The sequence below is a fragment of the Malus domestica genome, chromosome 12 (assembly GCF_042453785.1).
Source record: "Malus domestica chromosome 12, GDT2T_hap1".
In the NCBI taxonomy this organism is placed as follows: Eukaryota; Viridiplantae; Streptophyta; class Magnoliopsida; order Rosales; family Rosaceae; genus Malus; species Malus domestica.
Genome location: NC_091672.1, coordinates 22,030,651 through 22,050,022, shown reverse-complemented (window position 1 = coordinate 22,050,022; position 19,372 = coordinate 22,030,651). Strand labels below are relative to the sequence as shown.

At 37.0% G+C, this 19,372-nt stretch overlaps 2 protein-coding genes and 1 pseudogene across 4 annotated transcripts; 1 reads left to right on the top strand and 2 right to left on the bottom strand.

Moving 5' to 3' along the window:
• Window positions 1-3,673: 3,673 nt before the first annotated feature.
• LOC103450272 (NADPH-dependent aldo-keto reductase, chloroplastic-like) lies at window positions 3,674-6,576 on the bottom strand. Of its 2 annotated transcripts, XM_070809653.1 has the most exons (8): window positions 6,436-6,576; window positions 6,190-6,360; window positions 6,003-6,053; window positions 5,439-5,515; window positions 5,232-5,319; window positions 4,684-4,959; window positions 4,276-4,503; window positions 3,674-3,992 (listed from the first exon to the last, which is right to left on the bottom strand). In XM_070809653.1, exons 2-8 carry the CDS (start codon window positions 6,307-6,309, stop codon window positions 3,909-3,911), a joined length of 924 nt encoding a protein of 307 aa, XP_070665754.1. In that variant the 5' UTR covers window positions 6,310-6,360; window positions 6,436-6,576; the 3' UTR covers window positions 3,674-3,908. The 2 variants fall into 2 exon arrangements, with proteins under 2 accessions (XP_070665754.1, XP_028945442.1); XM_029089609.2 differs by having other exon boundaries at window positions 6,190-6,439.
• LOC103413789 (glutathione peroxidase 1-like) lies at window positions 6,448-11,159 on the bottom strand. Of its 2 annotated transcripts, none has more exons than XM_070809654.1 (5): window positions 10,983-11,146; window positions 10,786-10,812; window positions 10,380-10,456; window positions 10,235-10,296; window positions 6,448-6,586 (listed from the first exon to the last, which is right to left on the bottom strand). In XM_070809654.1, the coding sequence occupies exons 2-5, from the start codon at window positions 10,810-10,812 to the stop codon at window positions 6,510-6,512; spliced, it is 243 nt and encodes an 80-aa protein (XP_070665755.1). In that variant the 5' UTR covers window positions 10,983-11,146; the 3' UTR covers window positions 6,448-6,509. The 2 variants fall into 2 exon arrangements, with proteins under 2 accessions (XP_070665755.1, XP_028945690.2); XM_029089857.2 differs by lacking the exon at window positions 6,448-6,586 and adding an exon at window positions 9,707-9,988 and having other exon boundaries at window positions 10,983-11,159.
• Window positions 11,160-14,996: 3,837 nt separating this feature from the next.
• Window positions 14,997-15,575, top strand: LOC103450301 (large ribosomal subunit protein P2z-like; annotated as a pseudogene).
• The last annotated feature ends 3,797 nt before the right edge of the window (window positions 15,576-19,372 follow it).

The following is a 19,372-nucleotide window of genomic DNA, read 5'->3' as shown; positions in this document are numbered from 1 at the left end:
CTGTTTATTCTCACCGCTCAAATCCCAAACTAGCCCTTAGCCTTAGTTTGGCTTAGCTTAACTTAAAAAAAAAGTGTGTATAAAAAAACGTTGGAGCATTTTAAGTGTTTGATAAACACTTTAAATCAGTTTTTTGTTTTTTTTTTCAAAATTATAGGTGAAAAAAAGTTGAAAACTAGAAGCTGGAAATAACAGCTTCGACGAAACATCTTATTTTGGTAAAACACGGGTGAACAGTAAAAAATAAATAAACTTTTCAATTTTCCAATCCTACCGTCTTTCTCTCTATCATTAGTTGTGCCCTCCTCTTCTACCTCTCTCTCGCAATCTTCTGTGTTTCTCCAGAAAAGCGTTCCCTCAGAGTCTCGAGAAACATTACCGAATCTCTCTCTTCCCTTTCGTTCCTCGCGTCCACAGACCACTAGCCTAAGAGGAAAAACGAGTTGAAGGAAAAGCAACTCAGCAAATTGATTGGGAAGGATGATGGGGGAGTGGCAGCAGCAGCAGTAGCAAATAATCCACCAGAATTTGCAGAACCCAGAAGAAGATGATGGGGTTGGAAATGGAAATGGAGGGTTGTTCGTGAAGGTGATGACGGACGAGCAAATGGAGCAGCGCCTTGGAAATGGAGGGTTGTTCGCGACGGCTGCGCCTTGGCTGCTGTTGCAGCGTGAAGGGGATAAGGGAGGGAAAACACAAGAATGAAGAAGATGAGAGAGAGAGAGAGAGAGAGAGAGAGAGAGAGAGAGAGAGAGAGAGAGAGATGTATTAATTTTTAGGCATTAATTTTTTTTAAATTTCTTAATTATAAATATTTAAGATAAAGCTTATAAATATTTTTATTTAAAAATAAAATATATTTATTAATTCATCTTTATTTGTTCAAAAAATTAAATTAATAACATATCTAGTATTATACGTTTTTTGATCATTTCATACAGTCATAACTGTTTTACATAAAAGTTATCAAAAACTATCATGCTGCATTTTCTTTTTCAAAAACACTTTTACAAAAAAGTTTAACAAACATTGTACTGTTTTATTTCACAGCTACTTATTCTCACACCATAGCAAAAATAGTCTTTTCCACTTTCTGAATGTGGTAGTGTTCCACGAGTCCTGGTATCAAATGGCACAAGGAGATCTGAGCCGTTGGTATGGAATACGCCACCTTTGGTAGCCGTAGATTTTGCGTAGTGAAAGCCAGTCATCAAGTGGCCAAGGGTAAAACACGTGGTGGAGTTATCAACTAGTTATTTCTTTGCATTTTATCCAAAGACAAAAAAAAAAGACGTCGATCTTTTTCAGGGGACTCGACAACTGAAAGGGAAAAGGTTGTCTTTGTTGTAAAATTGACGGTGTGTGCAATGAAATAAATAAATAAGACATAAAATTTACGAGGTTCCTCTACAATCAGTGTGACTAGAGTTAATCCTCGGTGCAACAATGATACTTTCATTATAATCTAAAATGATAAGAGTACAAAAATAACTCTTTTTACTCTCCCCCTCATCTTCCTCTCTTTTCTCTCTTCCTCTTCTTTCCTCTCTCTCTCTCTCTACCGTGAGTCTCTCACTTCTTCCTCTCTTCTTCACATGCTTTCATTTGATAGGAAAAGGTTACTGTAGCAACATTATTTACTTTACAAAATTTCCACAAATGAATAGTGAAAATACTATGCATAAATAGTAAAAGATTATTTATGTGGGCCATTTACATATTATTCACAACAGTCTTGTGAAATTTCGAGGTGTGTCAAAGTCCAACTAGTTTTTAAATTCTATTTCATTACATTTTAAGTTACAAAAGTTACCTGTAAGACTTTATTTTATGGACTTGGATTGTTTGCCCTCCCTATCTCATACCCTTCATATCCCCTTCTATTTTTATGGTTATGGTTAAGCCACGTCAACATTTTATATTCTCATTGCTTTTTGTCTTATTATTTCTATAAAAAAAATCAATATAAATGTTGACGTAGCTTAACCGTGACTACATAAATAGGAGGGGATGAGAAGATTATGGGATGAGAAAGACAGACAATCCACGTCCTTATTTTATATAGTTTTGTATTAGTGGTCTCGGATGTCACGGTTGATGAACTCATTTTATTTAAATTTGAGAATATTTAGAATAAAATACTTCGTATTTTTACATGTAAGAGGTTTTGCTTCTTTAGAAATAGGTCATTACTCGATATGTGTGCATAACTTTTTGTTTTTATGTAGTCTAGTGTGCGGTTAAGGAGAATAACAGATGGACTCCTTAAGTGCAAGGACTAAAGGAGTTGAGCAAGAACAAGACTTCGCTGTTGAAATGTTTAGTAGCGAAGTTGGGTGGGTTGAGTAATGTTTATACTAAAATAGTCCAACAACATTGATTAAGATATATTTTTATAATATTTTGTAAGCTATAAATATGCTTGATTATTGCTACATGTATAAAAGGACGTCAATCTTTTTTCTAGGAGAATCGACAAGTGGAAGGGAAAGGATGTCTTGTGAATTTTCGAGGTGTAGTGTCAAAGTCAAACTAGTTTTTTAATTCAATTTCATTACGTTTTGAGTTACAAAGTTACTTGTAAGATTTTTTTTTTATATAGCTTTGTATTAGTGATCTCGGATGTCACGGTTGATGAACTCATTTAATTTAAATTTGAGGATATTTAGAATGAAATACTTGGTTTTTTTTACATGTAAGAAGTCTTGCTTATTTAAAAACAGATCATTACTTAACATGTGCGCATAACTTTTTGTTTTTATGTAGTCTAATGTGTGGTTAAGGAGAATAACAAATGGACTAAAGGAGTTGAGCAATTGTCATACTAAAATAGTCCAACAACACTGATTGAGATATATTTCTATAGATATTTTGTAAGGAAAACTAATGAAAAGGGCTTGAAAACTTTGAGTTTTAATGATAAGGACAAAATAAAGGGTAAAGTGAATAGTACCATGATTGACTTTTTAGTGTAAAAATGTGGTTTTTCGTTAAAGTGAACAGTACCGGGTGCTTTTCGTTAAAGTTCCCTATTTTGTAAGCTGTGACTATACTTGATTATTGCCACATGTAGGGTGCAATTCCCAACTAGCTTCATTCGGGCTTAGAAGAAGTAGATAATCGTAGTTCACTATCAATTGTCTCCCTTTTATTTAAAAAAAAAGGAGAAGAAGAAGAAGAGATATAAGTTTGTTAAAGCAGAAAATTTAATAGGAATCAACTTTTGGTAAATGACACTTGTCTTTACAATGTTTGAAGACGTCTCAAATTCTTTTGAGATCCATTATTCTCATTAAAAATAATAATAATGAACTTCATAGCACTAATAATACAGGAGAACATAGCAAATTGTTGTTTGTGTTCAATTTTAGTAGGTATGGCTTTAATGTTATGTATCATTTAGTGTCACGAGTATATTATGTTTGATTTATACAATTATTTAGATCTTCTATTTTCAATTTCAGCTATTATTATTTGTATTATTCAATGCTACGTAGCATTGAAGAAAAATCGCTGTTTGGTCACAAAACAATCATGAATACATTCCTAATTTCCTATAGAAATGGCCAATGTTTTTTGCACCTTGATTTTCACCCCTAGGCTCCTTTTTTGCAAAAGGAGCAAACGTGATTGTGAAAGACTATGCGAGCCATTGTTAAGGCAAGGCGAGCCATTGTTAAGGCAAGGCAGAGAAATCGGACCACCACAAGTTGGTTTCTGTAACATTGTACAGACATGAGAAAAAAAGCATGTTTGGAAAGAAAATTGAACAAGCAACAGTGAACAGTTCCACCATTTCAACACCTAACAGATGCAACATTTTCGACCTTCGGCAATATCTTCAGGTACAGCATAATCCTCCCCGACTTACTATACTGAAGACATTCCTAACATCAAGGTTCTGCTCATTACTCGCCGTCCCATAGTTCTTCCACGGTCCTATATGCACCCAGAGTCTCATGCACGAAACCAGTACCTTTGATAAGCCTCTCCTGCATGATCAATCAAACAGAACATTGAATTCAATCATCCAAAAGAAACTAAACCCCTTTCGCATACTAGAAAACCAATGTCTCTAGTTTATATTTACAAGGTCGAATAACTATGAATATGCAAACTATCATAAAGTCACAGCTTACAAGTGCCTAATCAATATGGTCATTCAAATGATACATCGAACAAACTTGACTGACTCTTATAATGACAATCAAGTGCAAAAACTAGGACAAATAGAACGAGAAATAAGGAATGAAAAGAAGGGGAAAAGGCACTTGCCTGATTAATTTCAGAAAACTTGGCAAACAAGTCTTCAGGTATAGACCAATCGAAAATATCAAAATTTTCCCGTATCCTTTCTGGATTTGTGCTTTTAGGCACTAGACTGTGGCCCATTTGCAGCCCCCACCGAAGAGTCACTTGGGCAGTAGTCTTGCCCAATTTTTCTGCCACCAAATTCACAATAGGATTCGTAAGGACCTTGTTCCTCGCCAATGGTGCAAATCCCTGGAAGGACAAATATATCAGTAGTTAGCCACTGTGGCCAAGATTGAGAACTAGTACATTGTGTTTTCAATGCATTCACACAAGTTTATGTCATGGCATCAGTAGTATAACAGTAGATAACTTCTAAGGAGATATTACTACCTATAAGAACAACAAACAACTTTATATCAGCATACTCACAGTTAAGTGAATTCCCTTGGATTTACAGAAAGCGTGCAGCTTTAGTTGCTGCCAGTGAGGGTGCAATTCCACTTGATTAACTGCAGGAGGTATTCGTGCCACCTCCAACAGATCTCCGAGCTTCTTTGAAGAGAAATTGCAGACTCCAATGGCCCTGGCCTTGCCAGAATCAAAGAGTGCCTCCATTGCTTTCCATGTACTGGGTATATTAGGTTGGGTTAGGTTGTGAGGATCAGAGCCAACTGACCCTTTCTTCATGCTCACTGGCCAGTGCACCTACACCAAAGTTTTTTGTCGCATTCGATTGCAAATGAACAACTCAAATACTCTCTATGAACGCATCAAAACTTAATAGGTTTGCTAGTGAAGCTCCCAAAGTCTCAGTCTCTTCAAATTCGGTTTGATTATTACATGGCATGTGATTACTTAATCATTTATTACCTCCAAAAGCAAAATAGTAAAGCAGAAATATGAAGGATCGCTGTCTGGTGACGTCTTTTTGGTGCATGCAAAACTAAAAAGGGAAAGATTAAAGGTGGAGGACATACAAGATAAAGATCCAGATAGTCAAGTTGCAAGTCTTGCAAAGTCTTGTCAAATGCCTTTGGTACATCTTCTGGTTCATGATCACTACACCTGCATTAATTGTAATCTTAACTAGAATGTGATGGTAAAGGCCATGATAATTGACAGCCCAGCAAACAGCTTGTGAACAGAGTATGAAATCATGCATCTAAGCGAAAGTGAAAACAAACCAGAGTTTGGAGGTGATCCATATGTCCTCACGCTTCACTACACCGTCATTAAACAGCTTTTTCAGAGCATCACCAATCTATATACATAAACCACAAAGTTTTTCAAAGTCTCAAAACAACTAGAGAAACTAAGGTAAGTCTTCAATAGTCCGGACTACTGAGAGTAGTCCGCCCTTATTACCCCATTAGATTGGTAAGTAAGAAAAAATAGTATCTCCACAATTCAATCTTGAGCGTTCAATTCCCGTACTACTTAGTAGCTAGACCATTGAAGAAAAATTGGAGAAACTAATCTACAACTAGAGAAAAAACTTGGGTACGGCCGCCTACCCAATTTCTCTCCTACAACGGAAATGTCACTGTGGCTGTATCCCAAACCATTACATACTATCATGCATTTATTTCCTAGGTAGCTGTGCGTAATTCGCTTGGAATACCGCCACATGGGATCCCGTTTCAGTAAGTTCTTCTCCAAAACAACAATTTCTAGAAGAAAGTACCCAACAATATAAAATGTTCCAGCAAAAAATTGATAAGAAACAAAAGCATGAATTCTTGTGTTACCTCCTTCTCATTTCCATACATCTGAGCACAATCAATATGACGATACCCAATCTACACACACAGAGCCCACCAGGAAACAACTCAAAATTCAGCTCAGACCAATCAAATTATAAGCACGTAATTTAATCTTCCTGATCAGTATTTAGAATTAATAATGATTGAGAAACTGAGAAAACAGCAGCTGTACCTTAATTGCGGCGGCGATGACGTCGCTGACGACATGAGTATCGGCGCGATATGTGCCCAAGCCGACGGAAGGAATCTTGGCGCCGGTGTTCAACTCAAAAAACCGAATTGCGTTCGCCATTTTTAGCTTCTCCCGCTCTGTCTGTGTGCTTGCTGCGATTTGAGATTGCAACTACTAATTGTGATTAGTAGTTAGATTAATCAATTAGTAGTTAGATTAATCACAGATTATCTAAAGCTTACGAACCACTCTGCGTTTCGGTTGAGCACGAAATGGGAGATCGTTCGGCTTGAATTAAGCTCCCGTCACGTGAAGATATTCTATACCGGGGCGGGTTTCTTTCCACCATTATTTGTATCGTGTTTATTATAAATGAGATCCGCATGCGTTGATGAACCTTACATTTATTAGAGAGATAGTATAAATGATAATACAAATAAATAATAAGTATAACATTACTCATTAAATAAAGAACCCAGATTCATCCCCGTCATCTCTTCTATTAAGCCCCACCCCACTCATTCCTCCCCTTTCCCTCATCTCTTCACCTTTTTTTTCTTTGTGCGTGATACTACCCAATTCTTAGTCCTTATTCAACCTGCAAGTAACATTCTTAGTCCTTATTCAGCCTGCAAGTAGCATAGAATGATAGGGGATAAGAGGAAATGAAGGAATATGGGTAATGCTAGAGAGACTAAATTTGCAAACTAAATAATGTGTAAGTACATTTATTTTAAGTAATAAACCAATAATCAACTTTCATGTCTTTTAGTTTCCAAAACTTTGTCTCTAAATTTAATCTCTTTAGCATTACCATTAATACAATCCTAAGTGAAGATCAACACTTCAAGTAAGAATCCCTATCACCATCAATTAGGGATATTCTCATCATCGTTCCAAGATATTATCTCTTAATTATACCCTATTTATACCTATCACATCACATCCCTTATTTATACCCTCATCTCTACCAAATTTTGGCAACTCCTCGTGGGTGCATGAGGCTTTGGTGTTTGATTTTGATTGTTTTGTAGCTACTTTTTCGTCAAGACTGAAGACAACGAAAATTATCTACTACGCATAGCTCAATATTTTTGTATTTAATATCTCTATAAAACTGATCTGGTACAAAAATCCACTCATTTTTTGCTTCATATACTAGCTCCCACACTTTTGCCAACTGGCATCTAACAAACTACCTAAAAGAAGAATAACAACTAACTTAATTCTAATTGTGACCAAGGCAATCACAAATCACAACATTGCCCCTTCCTAGAAGAACAACCTTGTCTTCAGGTTAGGATTAGAACTTAAAATATGGAACTTTTTGTAGTGTATTCATCATAATCCTCCTGACTTTTGTTGTCTGATCAAACCACTGCATCAAAACACGAACTGCAAAAACCTGGTTGATATCTGCAACCCATCTAAGATGTTGAAAAAAGAAAACAAGCTCTAGAGCAGATGACTTCTTGAGAAACTTTGATGTCTCAGCTGGAAAGAATTTCTCCCTGCCATGTGATATATGCAGATTATCTCTTATAATCGATCTTGGACCTTCCAAGCTCAATATCCTTTACCCGCAGTAACAGAACTAGAGACAGGTTCGACATGAGTCCCAAAAAGGAATTGATTTGACACGTAGGTGGAAGAATCCTTGACACCAACCTCAAACTAGACATTCTTAACAGGCTTAATAATGGGTTATTCCAGAGGTTGTGCATCTTCATCCATAACCAGAGTCTCAACATCTTCATCGTAAACCTTTTCAGTGGTCGAGTAGTATTTTTTATCCTCTGCAAGTACAACCTGGTTATCCATATCAACATCATTGGAGGCGGTTAGCCACCTATTGGAACCAGCAGTTGCATCGTCATCATCCGATGCAATCTCTTCGTGCCTATCTGGAATCTTCTTATCTTTGTCTTCCCTATCACTCTCTTTGTCAGACTTAATTTTCGGGCCTATATAGTTACCAAACTCATCATATTTTCGGGCCTATAGAGTTACCAAACTCGTCGTATAAACTGTCATCCATCTTACTAAACTTGAAATGCTTGTAGGGCAGAGCTGAGAGTCGCAAAAACTGTTTGGAGTTCGGAGAGAGAGCGCACTTGCAAATTTGTTATTTGTGGCTCTTTTTTAATCCGACTCGTTTGACAATATATACGTGTTCTAATGAGGATAAGGATGATTCTCCAGCAAAAAGGCTAAAGTCTGGAATCTTAAACCCCTTAGGAGTTAGGATATTCGAACTTTTCTACAATGGCTGGGTATGGGTGAATGAACTTTGGAAACTTCGGCCCTTTTTTAAGGCCGAATCAATCATCATCTGGACTTTGACCATGTTAATAGATGCTGCTTTTGCTCCTTGGTCAAATTTGTCCGATTTGTTGCTTGATCTACCACTTTTCTCTAAGTCAATCATTTTGAGTTGAGCAGATCCTGTCTCGGCCTGTATTGCTGGCAGGGGATTATTCTTCAGAAGAAGAGGCTGCCTGGATCGATCGACGGGTCTAATGTCGTGGACTTTACTGACAAGAACTTCGAGCAATTTGTCCTGCACAACGCTATTATCGCGCATTTATTCAAGTATGCTTTTTACCTCTCAGCTGAACATTTGCTCAAATTGCCGGGATTGTTCTTCAAATCATCGCTGGAGAAAAGATCTAGATGGTGGGGATTTCTGCATCATGAGTCTGACCATCAAGATTAACTTCATTTTCTCGACGTGTTGTACCTGTGGCTTCTGGTGTCATGGCAGTAGAAGGATTATGTGCTTGTGACGAGCCATCTTGTCCTGGGCTTTGGATTGTAGGAGGAAAATTAGTCGTTGACTTGCCCATGATTGTTTTCATTTTTACGGACCGTGTTTCAATGGTCATGAAATTTGTAGTTTTAGCACTTGGTCCCACTGGGCGTGCCAAAATGTTTGACACACCCTGATCCTAATATTCCCCGAATACCAGGATAGGTAAGTGCTGGCCAACACCCGAGGGTGACGAAAACCATTTATTGAGTTCAAATGCTGAGAATAAGGAATAAATAAAACTTATAAATATAAAAGAATAAAGAATATGCATTTAAGGAACGTGTTCAGAACATACAACTAACTAGAACACTAAAGGAAATAATATAAAATTGAATGAACAAATGAGTGGGTCCTACACTAAGAGGATTCGAAGATGCCGACGCCGGGATTGTATGCCTCGATTCTAAGTCCTGAAGGGGGCGCAAAACAAACATGAGTGGACCAAGTTGATATATATATATATATATATATATATCTATATATATATATATAGGGGTGGTTCGGTATGGGATCCCATACCGAAACCCTTGTCCCGATTCCCATACCGAAATTTTCGGGAATCCCAATTTCAATACCGATCCCAAACCAAATTTTCGGGAATCCCAATTTTCGGGAATCCCGAAATAGTTTCGGGATTTCGGGACAAATCGGGAATCCCAAAAATAATTTTGGGCTTTTGGGCTTTTGGACAAAAAAAAGCTAATATTGGTCCAATTGGACAAAAAGCTAATATTGGCCTGTCCACTGAATGTAACAGCCCCCACAGAAAACTACAAAACTCAGCATGTATCATACAGTGAGCTACAAGTGCAGACATATAAAAATTTCAATGAGCATTCGACTGCTCAATATATACACTGAGCCACAACAAATGAAATAACTATAGATTAAATCTAAAACGAGTGCAGACAAAATCTTCAATCTCTTTGTTACTTCCTGGTTCCTGACTACCAAACTGGTTGCACGGAAATGCCAGACTTTCAAAGCCTGCATCAACCTCCCAATATATCATACAAAGGGGAAAATAATGGAAAAGGTAGGATTTCTGCAAAACTTTTGAGGGAATTCATGTTTTTCTAATACACATTAGATCATTGCATATGCAAGACAGTGTATTAATTCAAAAGCAGCAGATTAGCATGTACCAGAACTCAACTTGTAAGAGAAGTAACTACATTGATAGATGTCAGCTCAAGAACATGTAAGAATACAATACAAGTTCTATATGCAAACCTTGATCTTTATAGTTTTGATACAGTTGATTCAGCTCATCGTAATTTGAGTTGGTCAGTCCGCTGCCGGGAAAATCAGTAAAAAAAGCAATGAATGAAAGCATAAAACGATAGGGACAAAAACGAGGGTGTATAATGTATATTACCATTTGGAAGCAACATTGATGACCAGCAGAACTTTTCCCTTGTAAATGCTAAGATCGACATCATTTCCCTTAATATCCTGCACTTAAAAATTTAAAACCCCATCACAAGAAGTACAAGACCAACACACACGAATCACATTTCTCAGCTGAATCTCCAACATGGGTTCAACACAAATTAACATTTCTTCTGTTCCCAAGCTTTTAACCTTTCAGATATGCTTTTTTTTCTTGGCATCCAAACAGGACAAGGAAAATTCTCAAAACATGCCAAAAATGAAAACCCAAAATTCCCATATGCTCGTTATTTTAATTTTGAACACATTCAACAAAATCACGGTACTCAAGAAACTACTCATCTTCTGCAAGTGGTGGATTGAATACCCCAAGCTCATGCATTTGCGCATACCTTCGGGATCCATTCCTCCGCCATCATCTGCACAGAAAGCATCACAACCATTTCCAATTTTTCTTTTCTTTTCATGAAACGTATATAAACATATGAAACCAGTAAGGGAAGATTCAAGATTGAAATTAGATTCCAAACCCTAAATTAAATTTCAAAAGGAAGACAGAAATTAGATTTCAAAACACTAAATTAATTACCCGAGAGAGAGAGATCGCGGTGGTGGAGAGTCAGAGACGAGGGCTCGGTGTGGTGGTACGCGGTGGCTGGCCGGAATTCAACACAGACAGTCGGATGAGAGATGAGGGCTCGGTGAGGGAGGGCTGCGCTTCGAGTTCGATTGGATGGAACAAATGAACGGAAGTGAAATCTGAAATGGGATATGACCTAGAAACAAATGAACAGCACAGATTAAATCTAAAACAATGAACAGTTGGAAATAATTCTCTTATAATTAAAAAATAATATATATATATATATAATTTTTTTTTCGGTTCGGTATGGGAATACCGAAAAATAGAAATGCAAAACCGAATCCTATACCGAAAATTTCGGGAATTTTGGTTTGGGATTTTTTTGGTTTGGGATCGGGATTTTTTTGGTTTGGTTTGGGATTTTTGGGATTTTTTTCCAGCCCTATATATAGATATATATATAATAAAACAATTATCAATGTACCAACCCCCAGGTTTTATGAAAACACATATATATCATGATAAACATAGGTTTTCCGAAACATAGCATGCCGTGCAATGTCTCAAATCATAACTTGTATATATAATAATCACTAGTGAATGTCCGATAACCCTCAGGCCCCATGCCGGCTCCCTGTCTCTGAGCAGACAATCAGACGAAAATTACCCCCAGGCCCCATGCCGGTTCCCCGTCCCTGTGCTAAATAGCCAGAGGAAACACACTCCAAGCCCTATGCCAACACCAAACCGTAGCCCGGGACAGACCGGAATCTATCCCTACGTCTTGTAGCGGAATAAGGACCACTAGGTAAGTACAAAACCATTAAACATATATATATTGAAAAACAACTTCATAGTATAAAGTCATCCATCATCTATACTATAAAGAGGTGTTCAAAACATGTTCTAAATATCATATCGTCATCCATCAGATATTCTATAAGAACACGGGTTATAGGAAAAATAGTAATAATTCAAACTAGCCTCAATAAGCATGTTATCTCATAAAACGTTTCGTAAAACGTAATCATTAAATCATGCTTTTCATGTATGCATTTCTACTATAAAACATGCATTTTTAGAAGGGGTCCACTCACAGATACTTCGCCACTGAAGAGCCACGCAAATTAGCGAAGACAAAAACGTCACAATAATTGCCCCTAAGCACATAAATGGTCCAATTAATAAAACTCTATTATAACAATTGGAAAACGGACGTTGGAAACAGATTCAGGATGTCGAATTACCCTAAGAAGGGTCCCGAATAAATTTCGTATAAGTCGATGGAATATTCCTAGAATATTTCCTGATGGAATATTCCCTAACAGAATATTCTCCATAAAGGGTTTGGGCCAGTTAGGGTTTAGGCTTTTGGCCTCAAAGGGTTTTGGGATATAATAATTAAAAAGGGTATGGGTTTAAAAGGTTTAAAGGGTTTAATGGCTAACGGGCTTAAGGCCCTAACAGAAATGGCCCAAGGCCTTTGGGTTTTAAAATAGAAAACAAAATAAATAAAAATAAATAGGGTTTGGGCTGAAGGGTTTTAGGGTTAATGGTTTGGGGTTTCACGGGCCTTAGGCCATTTTTGCACGGCCCAAATAGGCCTCAGCTCACTGGGTCTTTGCCCGAATTCAAAACATGGGTCGCCAAGGCCAGATTTCGGCCAGAATTTTAGACAAACTTTAAACGTTCATAACTTTGTCAATACTCAACAAAATCGAGTGAAACAAAAATGAAAGTTGTAGTTCTCGACGAGATAAAGATAATAATACCTTGCACGATGTCTAACTCGCCATGGTTTGGCCGAAAAACGCCTCGAAAGTCACTGAGGTCGCTAGAAACTGGGTAAGATGCAAATGGATATAACTTCTTCAATACTCCATGAAATTAGGTGAAACAAAAAGGAAAGTTGTAGTACTCAGTGAGATGAAGAGATTAATACCTTTCACGTTGGCCAAATAGTTGTGGTTTGGCCGAAAATTGCCTCGAAAGGGGCGGTGCTCACCTGAAAACTGGGGAAGTTTTCCCCTGTGAGGTTCCTAATCCAAACATCGATAAAACTTCTTGAAACCACTTCCAAACATACACTAAGACATGATCTACAACTATTGGATGAGGTTCAAGGTTTACCTTCGTCGGAGAATGAGGAAACTCACCGAAGAACTTCGGTGAACAATGTAGGCTGAGAGAAAGGGAGGGGTTCAGGGTGTTCTCATTCGATTCTAAGCTCACTAGGGTGCTAATGGAGATGTTGATGTTATGGTGTTGTTTGTTGGTAAGAAAAGCCCTCAGAGGGGCTGAGATAGAGAGAGCAGAGAGAGAGTGATAAGGGAGAGTGAGGGAGAAGAGAGAAATAGGAAGACTTTTCAGAAGAAAGAAGAAAAAAAAAATAAAAGAAAGGGAAAGGGAACCGGGGGACAAAACAGGGGGTGGGCCCCTTGGGCACACCATTTAAGACCCAAAAACAATTTTTAAAAGGAAAAATATCCCCAAACTTAATGAAAATACAAAAACACCCTTTTTGTTCCGTAAATCCCAGGACAGGATGTTGCAATGTTGACCATAAAAACTACCAAGCCTACGTGGCGCGCATGCCGAGTAACTAATAAGCTAACTACGTCATTTGGTTATGTGGGGGGCGTGCCAACTCGTCTGCCAAGCTTGGCCAAGGAGTAAAATATGTTGATGTGGCGTTGAGCGCACTGCTGACTTCTCAATCTTGCAACTGCAGCCAATGAAGGAACACATCGCGGCCTTCGGGTTCAAAAGCCTGAAGACAAGGCTCCTAGTTCTGCGAAGTTCACAAATTGTCGACGCTGGGCTCAGTCTCGGTAATTATATCCGTGAGAGTATAAGTACGCTGAACGGGTACCAAACTATATAGACACAAATACCCCGAAATAGATAAATGTCTTGATGGTAAATGTGGTTCAGCCGTCGGAGTGCCGAGCTCTAAAATGTACTTGTGAATATCCAATCATAAAGCAAAACTCGGCGTTCAATGTGCTGAGCCTAGTAACATGCGACACCTCACTTTGCTAAGAAGGCTGATGAGATGACCTCTACCAACAAGGACTCGCAAATCCTTATCGACCGAGACTTGTATAAATAACCAGTCGACCTCGAAGCAGTGCTGTCTATCCAAACTAAAGGTGCTTCTTGGTCGGCTGATTCTACGACTCCAGTGATGTCTATCCAAACTGAATATGTCGCCGGTTGCCTTTACAGTGTTGTTTATCCAAATTGAAGATATGTTGGCGGGAAGAAAAGGGAAGAGGATAAAATCTAAAAGGTTGTTGAGAAGCTTTGAGCAGGGCAATTTGTGTGTTGATTTGGAAAGGATTGAATGATGCACTCCCTTCTCTATTTATAGTAGCGAACCCCCCTTATGGCTGAACTAGAGATGTACTCGGATTAGAACTTCTCATCCCAATCTGATCAGATTTCGACCAATCCTAACTCCTATATGACTTTGAACCACGTTCTTTAACAAACCAGATTCATTCCTAATTCTAAGCACCTTCAGCTTTAAGACTCCTTTTAACTACCTCTCTTTTATCTAAACCAATCCTTCTCGCAACCAGAATTCAATCGAGCTTGACTGGACAGAGAACGACTCTTAGCTCGGCCCAAAATATTATTTTGGGCCCAAACAGTAGCACATCAAGTCTGATTAGGATTTGAGTTCCCCAAAGAAATTGGATTCTTTAAAGAAATAGGATTTAATTATAATTATTTACGTTTCTTAGTAGGATTACGTTATGATGGCTATATAAACCCTAGTTACCGGTTGTAATAGTCAGAGATTTTCCCAAAAGAAATAGTATTATTTTTAAAGAAATAGGATTTAATTAGTTTTCTTTTTCTATTTGGTTTAGGATTTCCCTTCGCTTGTTATTTACGCTTCCTAGTAGGATTAGGTTTATGATGGCTATATAAATCCTAGTTATCGGCTGTAATATTCATCAGTTCTATCAATACAAATGTGAGACTCGCATTCAGCTGCAAATTCAAGCAGATATGAAGGTGCTAGCCGCATACTTGTTGGCCGTGTTGGGGGCAACACTGCCCCTTCCACCGAAGATCTCAAGGACATCCTCCGGTCCGTTGGCGCTGAGGCCGATGATGGCGAGATTCAACTTCTTCTTTCGGGAGTTGAGGGTAAGGACATCGCAGAGCTAATTGCGTTTGGGCGGGAAAAGATGTCCTCCGTCCCATCTGCTGGTGGTGGTGCTGTTGCAGTTGCTTCAACTGGTGGTGGCGCTGCTCCTGCTCTGTCCGAGGCAAAGAAAGAAGAGAAGGTCGAGGAGAACGATAAGTCCGATGAAGACTTTGATTTCAATATCTTTGGAGAGTAATTGGAGTGCTTATGTTCCAGAGGAACATCGTTTTATTTTTTGAGTGAAATAGTAGAGATCCTTTTTTTAATTTTGTTTATTTTTCAGTGGAATGTATCGTTTTTGGATCATAACCAGTTGCTAGAAACCTTTGATTTCAATTATGTAGCATTTTGTTTTGGCCAATAATCTAGTAAGTATCATGGTATGGAATTTATTTTTTGTTAATCTTCTTTGCTATTAATCTATTGGATTCAAATCTTGTGTTTTTGGTGTATTTTTACTTTCTAGATGGTTAGTCTAAAGTTTTTGATGAGTCCATATTATGCCGTACCCTATTCTTAGTTATAGTTTATTGGTTATTTTGGTAGAATTTTGATACTTTGTCATGTATTTTCAATATAGGACATTCGACTTTCTCTGGAGCAAAACATGAAGAAACAAATGAATTTTGGAGTGATTCAAATTGAAGGACGTTAGGGTTTAGGGTTCGAGGCCTTCTACAATTATGTTCGGGACATCTCAAGCTTTAATTCAAGTCATTTTGGGCCTGTTTTGGAGCCCTGAAGATCCAAAAACGTGGGATCCTTTGTGGCTAGGTAGATTTCCCAAAGTTAGAATAAGAATGTATTTCCTAGTTATATTATTCTATTGTGTTTCCTAGTTTTTAGAAGACCTTTTAGGGTTTTATTTTGTAGTAGTATAAATAAAGATATTTAGCCATTAGGGTTGGGAGCAAAGAAGAAAAAATCGATAATATCGGCGAAATATCGCCAATATTATCGTTTTTTTGAAGATCCGAAATTTTTTTAACTATCCAACTGATTTTCGTCAAAATATCACGATAATATCGCAATATTTTTAAAATTATCGATAATATCACAATATAATATTCAAAAATACTTTAAAATGTTGAGAAATCTCAACACATACTACACTTGATCAAAGCCCCCAAAGGCCAACCAAGACATGCTTTTCTCAGCATGTGAATGTGCCTTTTATAGGCGTTCTTGGCTTGCTCACTGCCCTCGCTGGGCGACGTGGGACTCGACCAAGGAAGAAAATAGGAATTTCGGCCTAAAATCCACACCCACTTTAAACGGCCATAACTTTGTCAAAACTCAACAAAATTAAGCAAGAAAAAAACGAAAGTTGTAGCCCTCGAAGAGATGAAGAGAATGGTACCTCACACGACGTCTGAATCGTCGTGGTTTGGCCGGAAAATTCCTCGAAAGTCACTGAGGTCGCCGGAAACTGGGTAAGATTCAAATGAGTATAACTTTTTCAATACTCAACTAAATTGAGTGAAACAAAAAGGAAAGTTGTACTACTCGACGAGACGAAGAGATTTATACCTTGCACGCCGGCCAACTCGCCGTGGTTTGGCCGGAACTTGCCTTGAAAGCCACTGAGGTCGCTGGAAACTGGGTAAGATTCAAATGAGTATAACTTTTTCAATACGCAACGAAATTGAGTGAAACAAAAAGGAAAGTTGTAGCCCTCGAAGAGACGAAGAGAATGGTATCTCATACGATGTCTGAATCGTCGTGGTTTGGCCGGAAATTTCCTCGAAAGCCACTGAGGTCGCCGGAAACTGGGTAAGATTCAAATGAGTATAACTTTTTCAATACTCAACGAAATTGAGTGAAACAAAAAGGAAAGTTGTACTACTCGATGAGACGAAAAGATTGATACCTTGGACGCCAGCCAACTCGCCGTGGTTTGGCCGGAAAACCAAAACGTTTTGCCTCAAGGGCTGGTACATATGAACTTGTGACTCCAACTAGGTAAGAGCCAGATCTAATTTGAGGCCTTCTATCCTATATTTGTGGACAACCATCAAATGCTAAAGATTAAACAAACATAATATGTTTTACTGCTTAGCAAAAAAAGCTACAAACCCTTTGCTTATCAACAAAAAAAGACAAGTCCTTGCACTAGATATACTTTCAAATTACGTTGAGTAGCAACCTGATATATGTATTCGGACGAATTATAAAACAATTGACACACTCCTGACTTCCAAAATTCAATTCTTTTACTTTATATAAACTTGAAAAAACATAATCGGCATTCAAATTAAAGTTTAGTCTTATTCAATGTATTGATTTTCAATCGTTAATTGATATACTATAATTTAGAACTTCAACGCCTAAACGCATGCTTATGTGTAAGAAATTTAAAGTGTCAAATTCGGCACATTATTCTTCATCATTTTATTCACTTTTTTTTTTTTTTTAATATCCTAAATAAAACCTCCAAATATTGTAATAATTCATTATATATAAATGATTATGGTGTGTTTAGACTTCTTTCATTAATTACTACATATTTTCTACACTCACAATGTTTGTCAGCTCGCTATATAATCAACTTGATAATGTTAAATCCATCATGCAATGCATTTCTTTCCAATTTTTTGTGATAAACTAATAGATAATTGACTAAATAAACATCCTACAAAGTTTCAATAAAAATTTCCAAGTTTTTCTTACAATTTCCGTGGTTTCCATGTAATTTTTATCGATATCGATATTTTACCGATATTTCCATCGATATTTCCGTGTTTTCGGACTACCGATATTTCCGATATTACCGATATTTTCTTCCTTGGTTGGGAGAGAAAGAGAGGAGAGAATGCACACACTATTTTGGATTGACGATTCAAGTTTATTTTTCTTTCCATGTTCTTAATAATATTTTGTTTTATGATTGTTGGTAGCTAGTTTCTTTTGCTAGGGCGAGGCCACGAGTCTTAGCAAGAATATGTAGTTTGTTTTCAATTTACTTATGATATTATGTATGCATGTTTTGAATTATTAATTACCGTTTTAAACTATCGAAGTGTCTTAGTGATTCGCGACCATTAAGATATTTAAAAAAGTAATTTGATGCAATTTTGGTCAGAAAGTTCCCTGAAATTGATGTTGGTTTCTTGTGGTTAATCATTGTAATTTCACTTAAGTTGAACACCACGTCTTAAGGGTTGCATGGTTTTTCAAAGGGTTTTCATAAAACTTAATGAGTCTTTCATGTTCATATTTTCAAAGGGTTTTCATAAAACTTAATGAGTCTTTCATATTCATATTTGATCTGAACGTTTGAACGGATTGCATGTTAGATATACGTTCTATGTTGGAGGTTCCAAGTAGGATATATATTAGGAAAATCTAACCTTCAAAATATGCATGGGTAGTTCATAAGTAATTGGAAGAATTACGTAGGATTGTTAAGGTGATGACTGAACCCTAGTGTTTTTACAAATAGTGTCTCCTTAAATTGATTTTCTTTAAATTGGTTTCTAGTTTATTTATTTAATTGTTTTTAATTTAAATTCGTTTTTATCATTTTATGTTCTAAAATCAACATTTGCCAAAGTTTGTTTTAAATAATTAATTAAGAGTTGGTTTTAAACACAAATTATTTATTCAATCCCTGTGGAAAACGACCTTACTTGAGTTGCTATACTAAGACAACCTTGTACTCTTGCAAGTATTTTTAAATATTTTTATCCCTACTTTTGGTAACGGTAAAATCCCTATCAAATTTGCTTGGCTAAAAGTGTGTTTGGCAAACAGAAAACACTTTTTATTATGTTTGGCAAAATACTTTCAATGTTTTTAGGGCATAGAAAAACTTTCTGAAAAAAAAAACTTCAAAGTGCTATACCGGAAGGCACTTGGATTTCTAATAAAAACAATTCGTTTTATATTAGAAACACTAGTTCTTACATATGTGCTTTCTACGTAAGCAAATCTATAAAGAGTTTATGACATTTCTAAATTTTCCAATGCGGTGTATATAATTTTTACTTTTAACTTTATATAGTTAAACGGCTCATGATTTTACAGTTCATTGGTTTCTATGGATCCTCACTCTCTTTCAACATTTGAGATGTCAGCTCTCTTGAAATTCTTGGAAATACTTTTAAAATGACTAAAAACACTTTTAAAATGACTAAAAGCGCTTTTAATGAAAATATTTTTGAGTTCTAAAAGCATTTCAAATGATTTGCAAGAAGCATTTAAGTTTTTTCCAGGATTTACTTTTATTTTTACC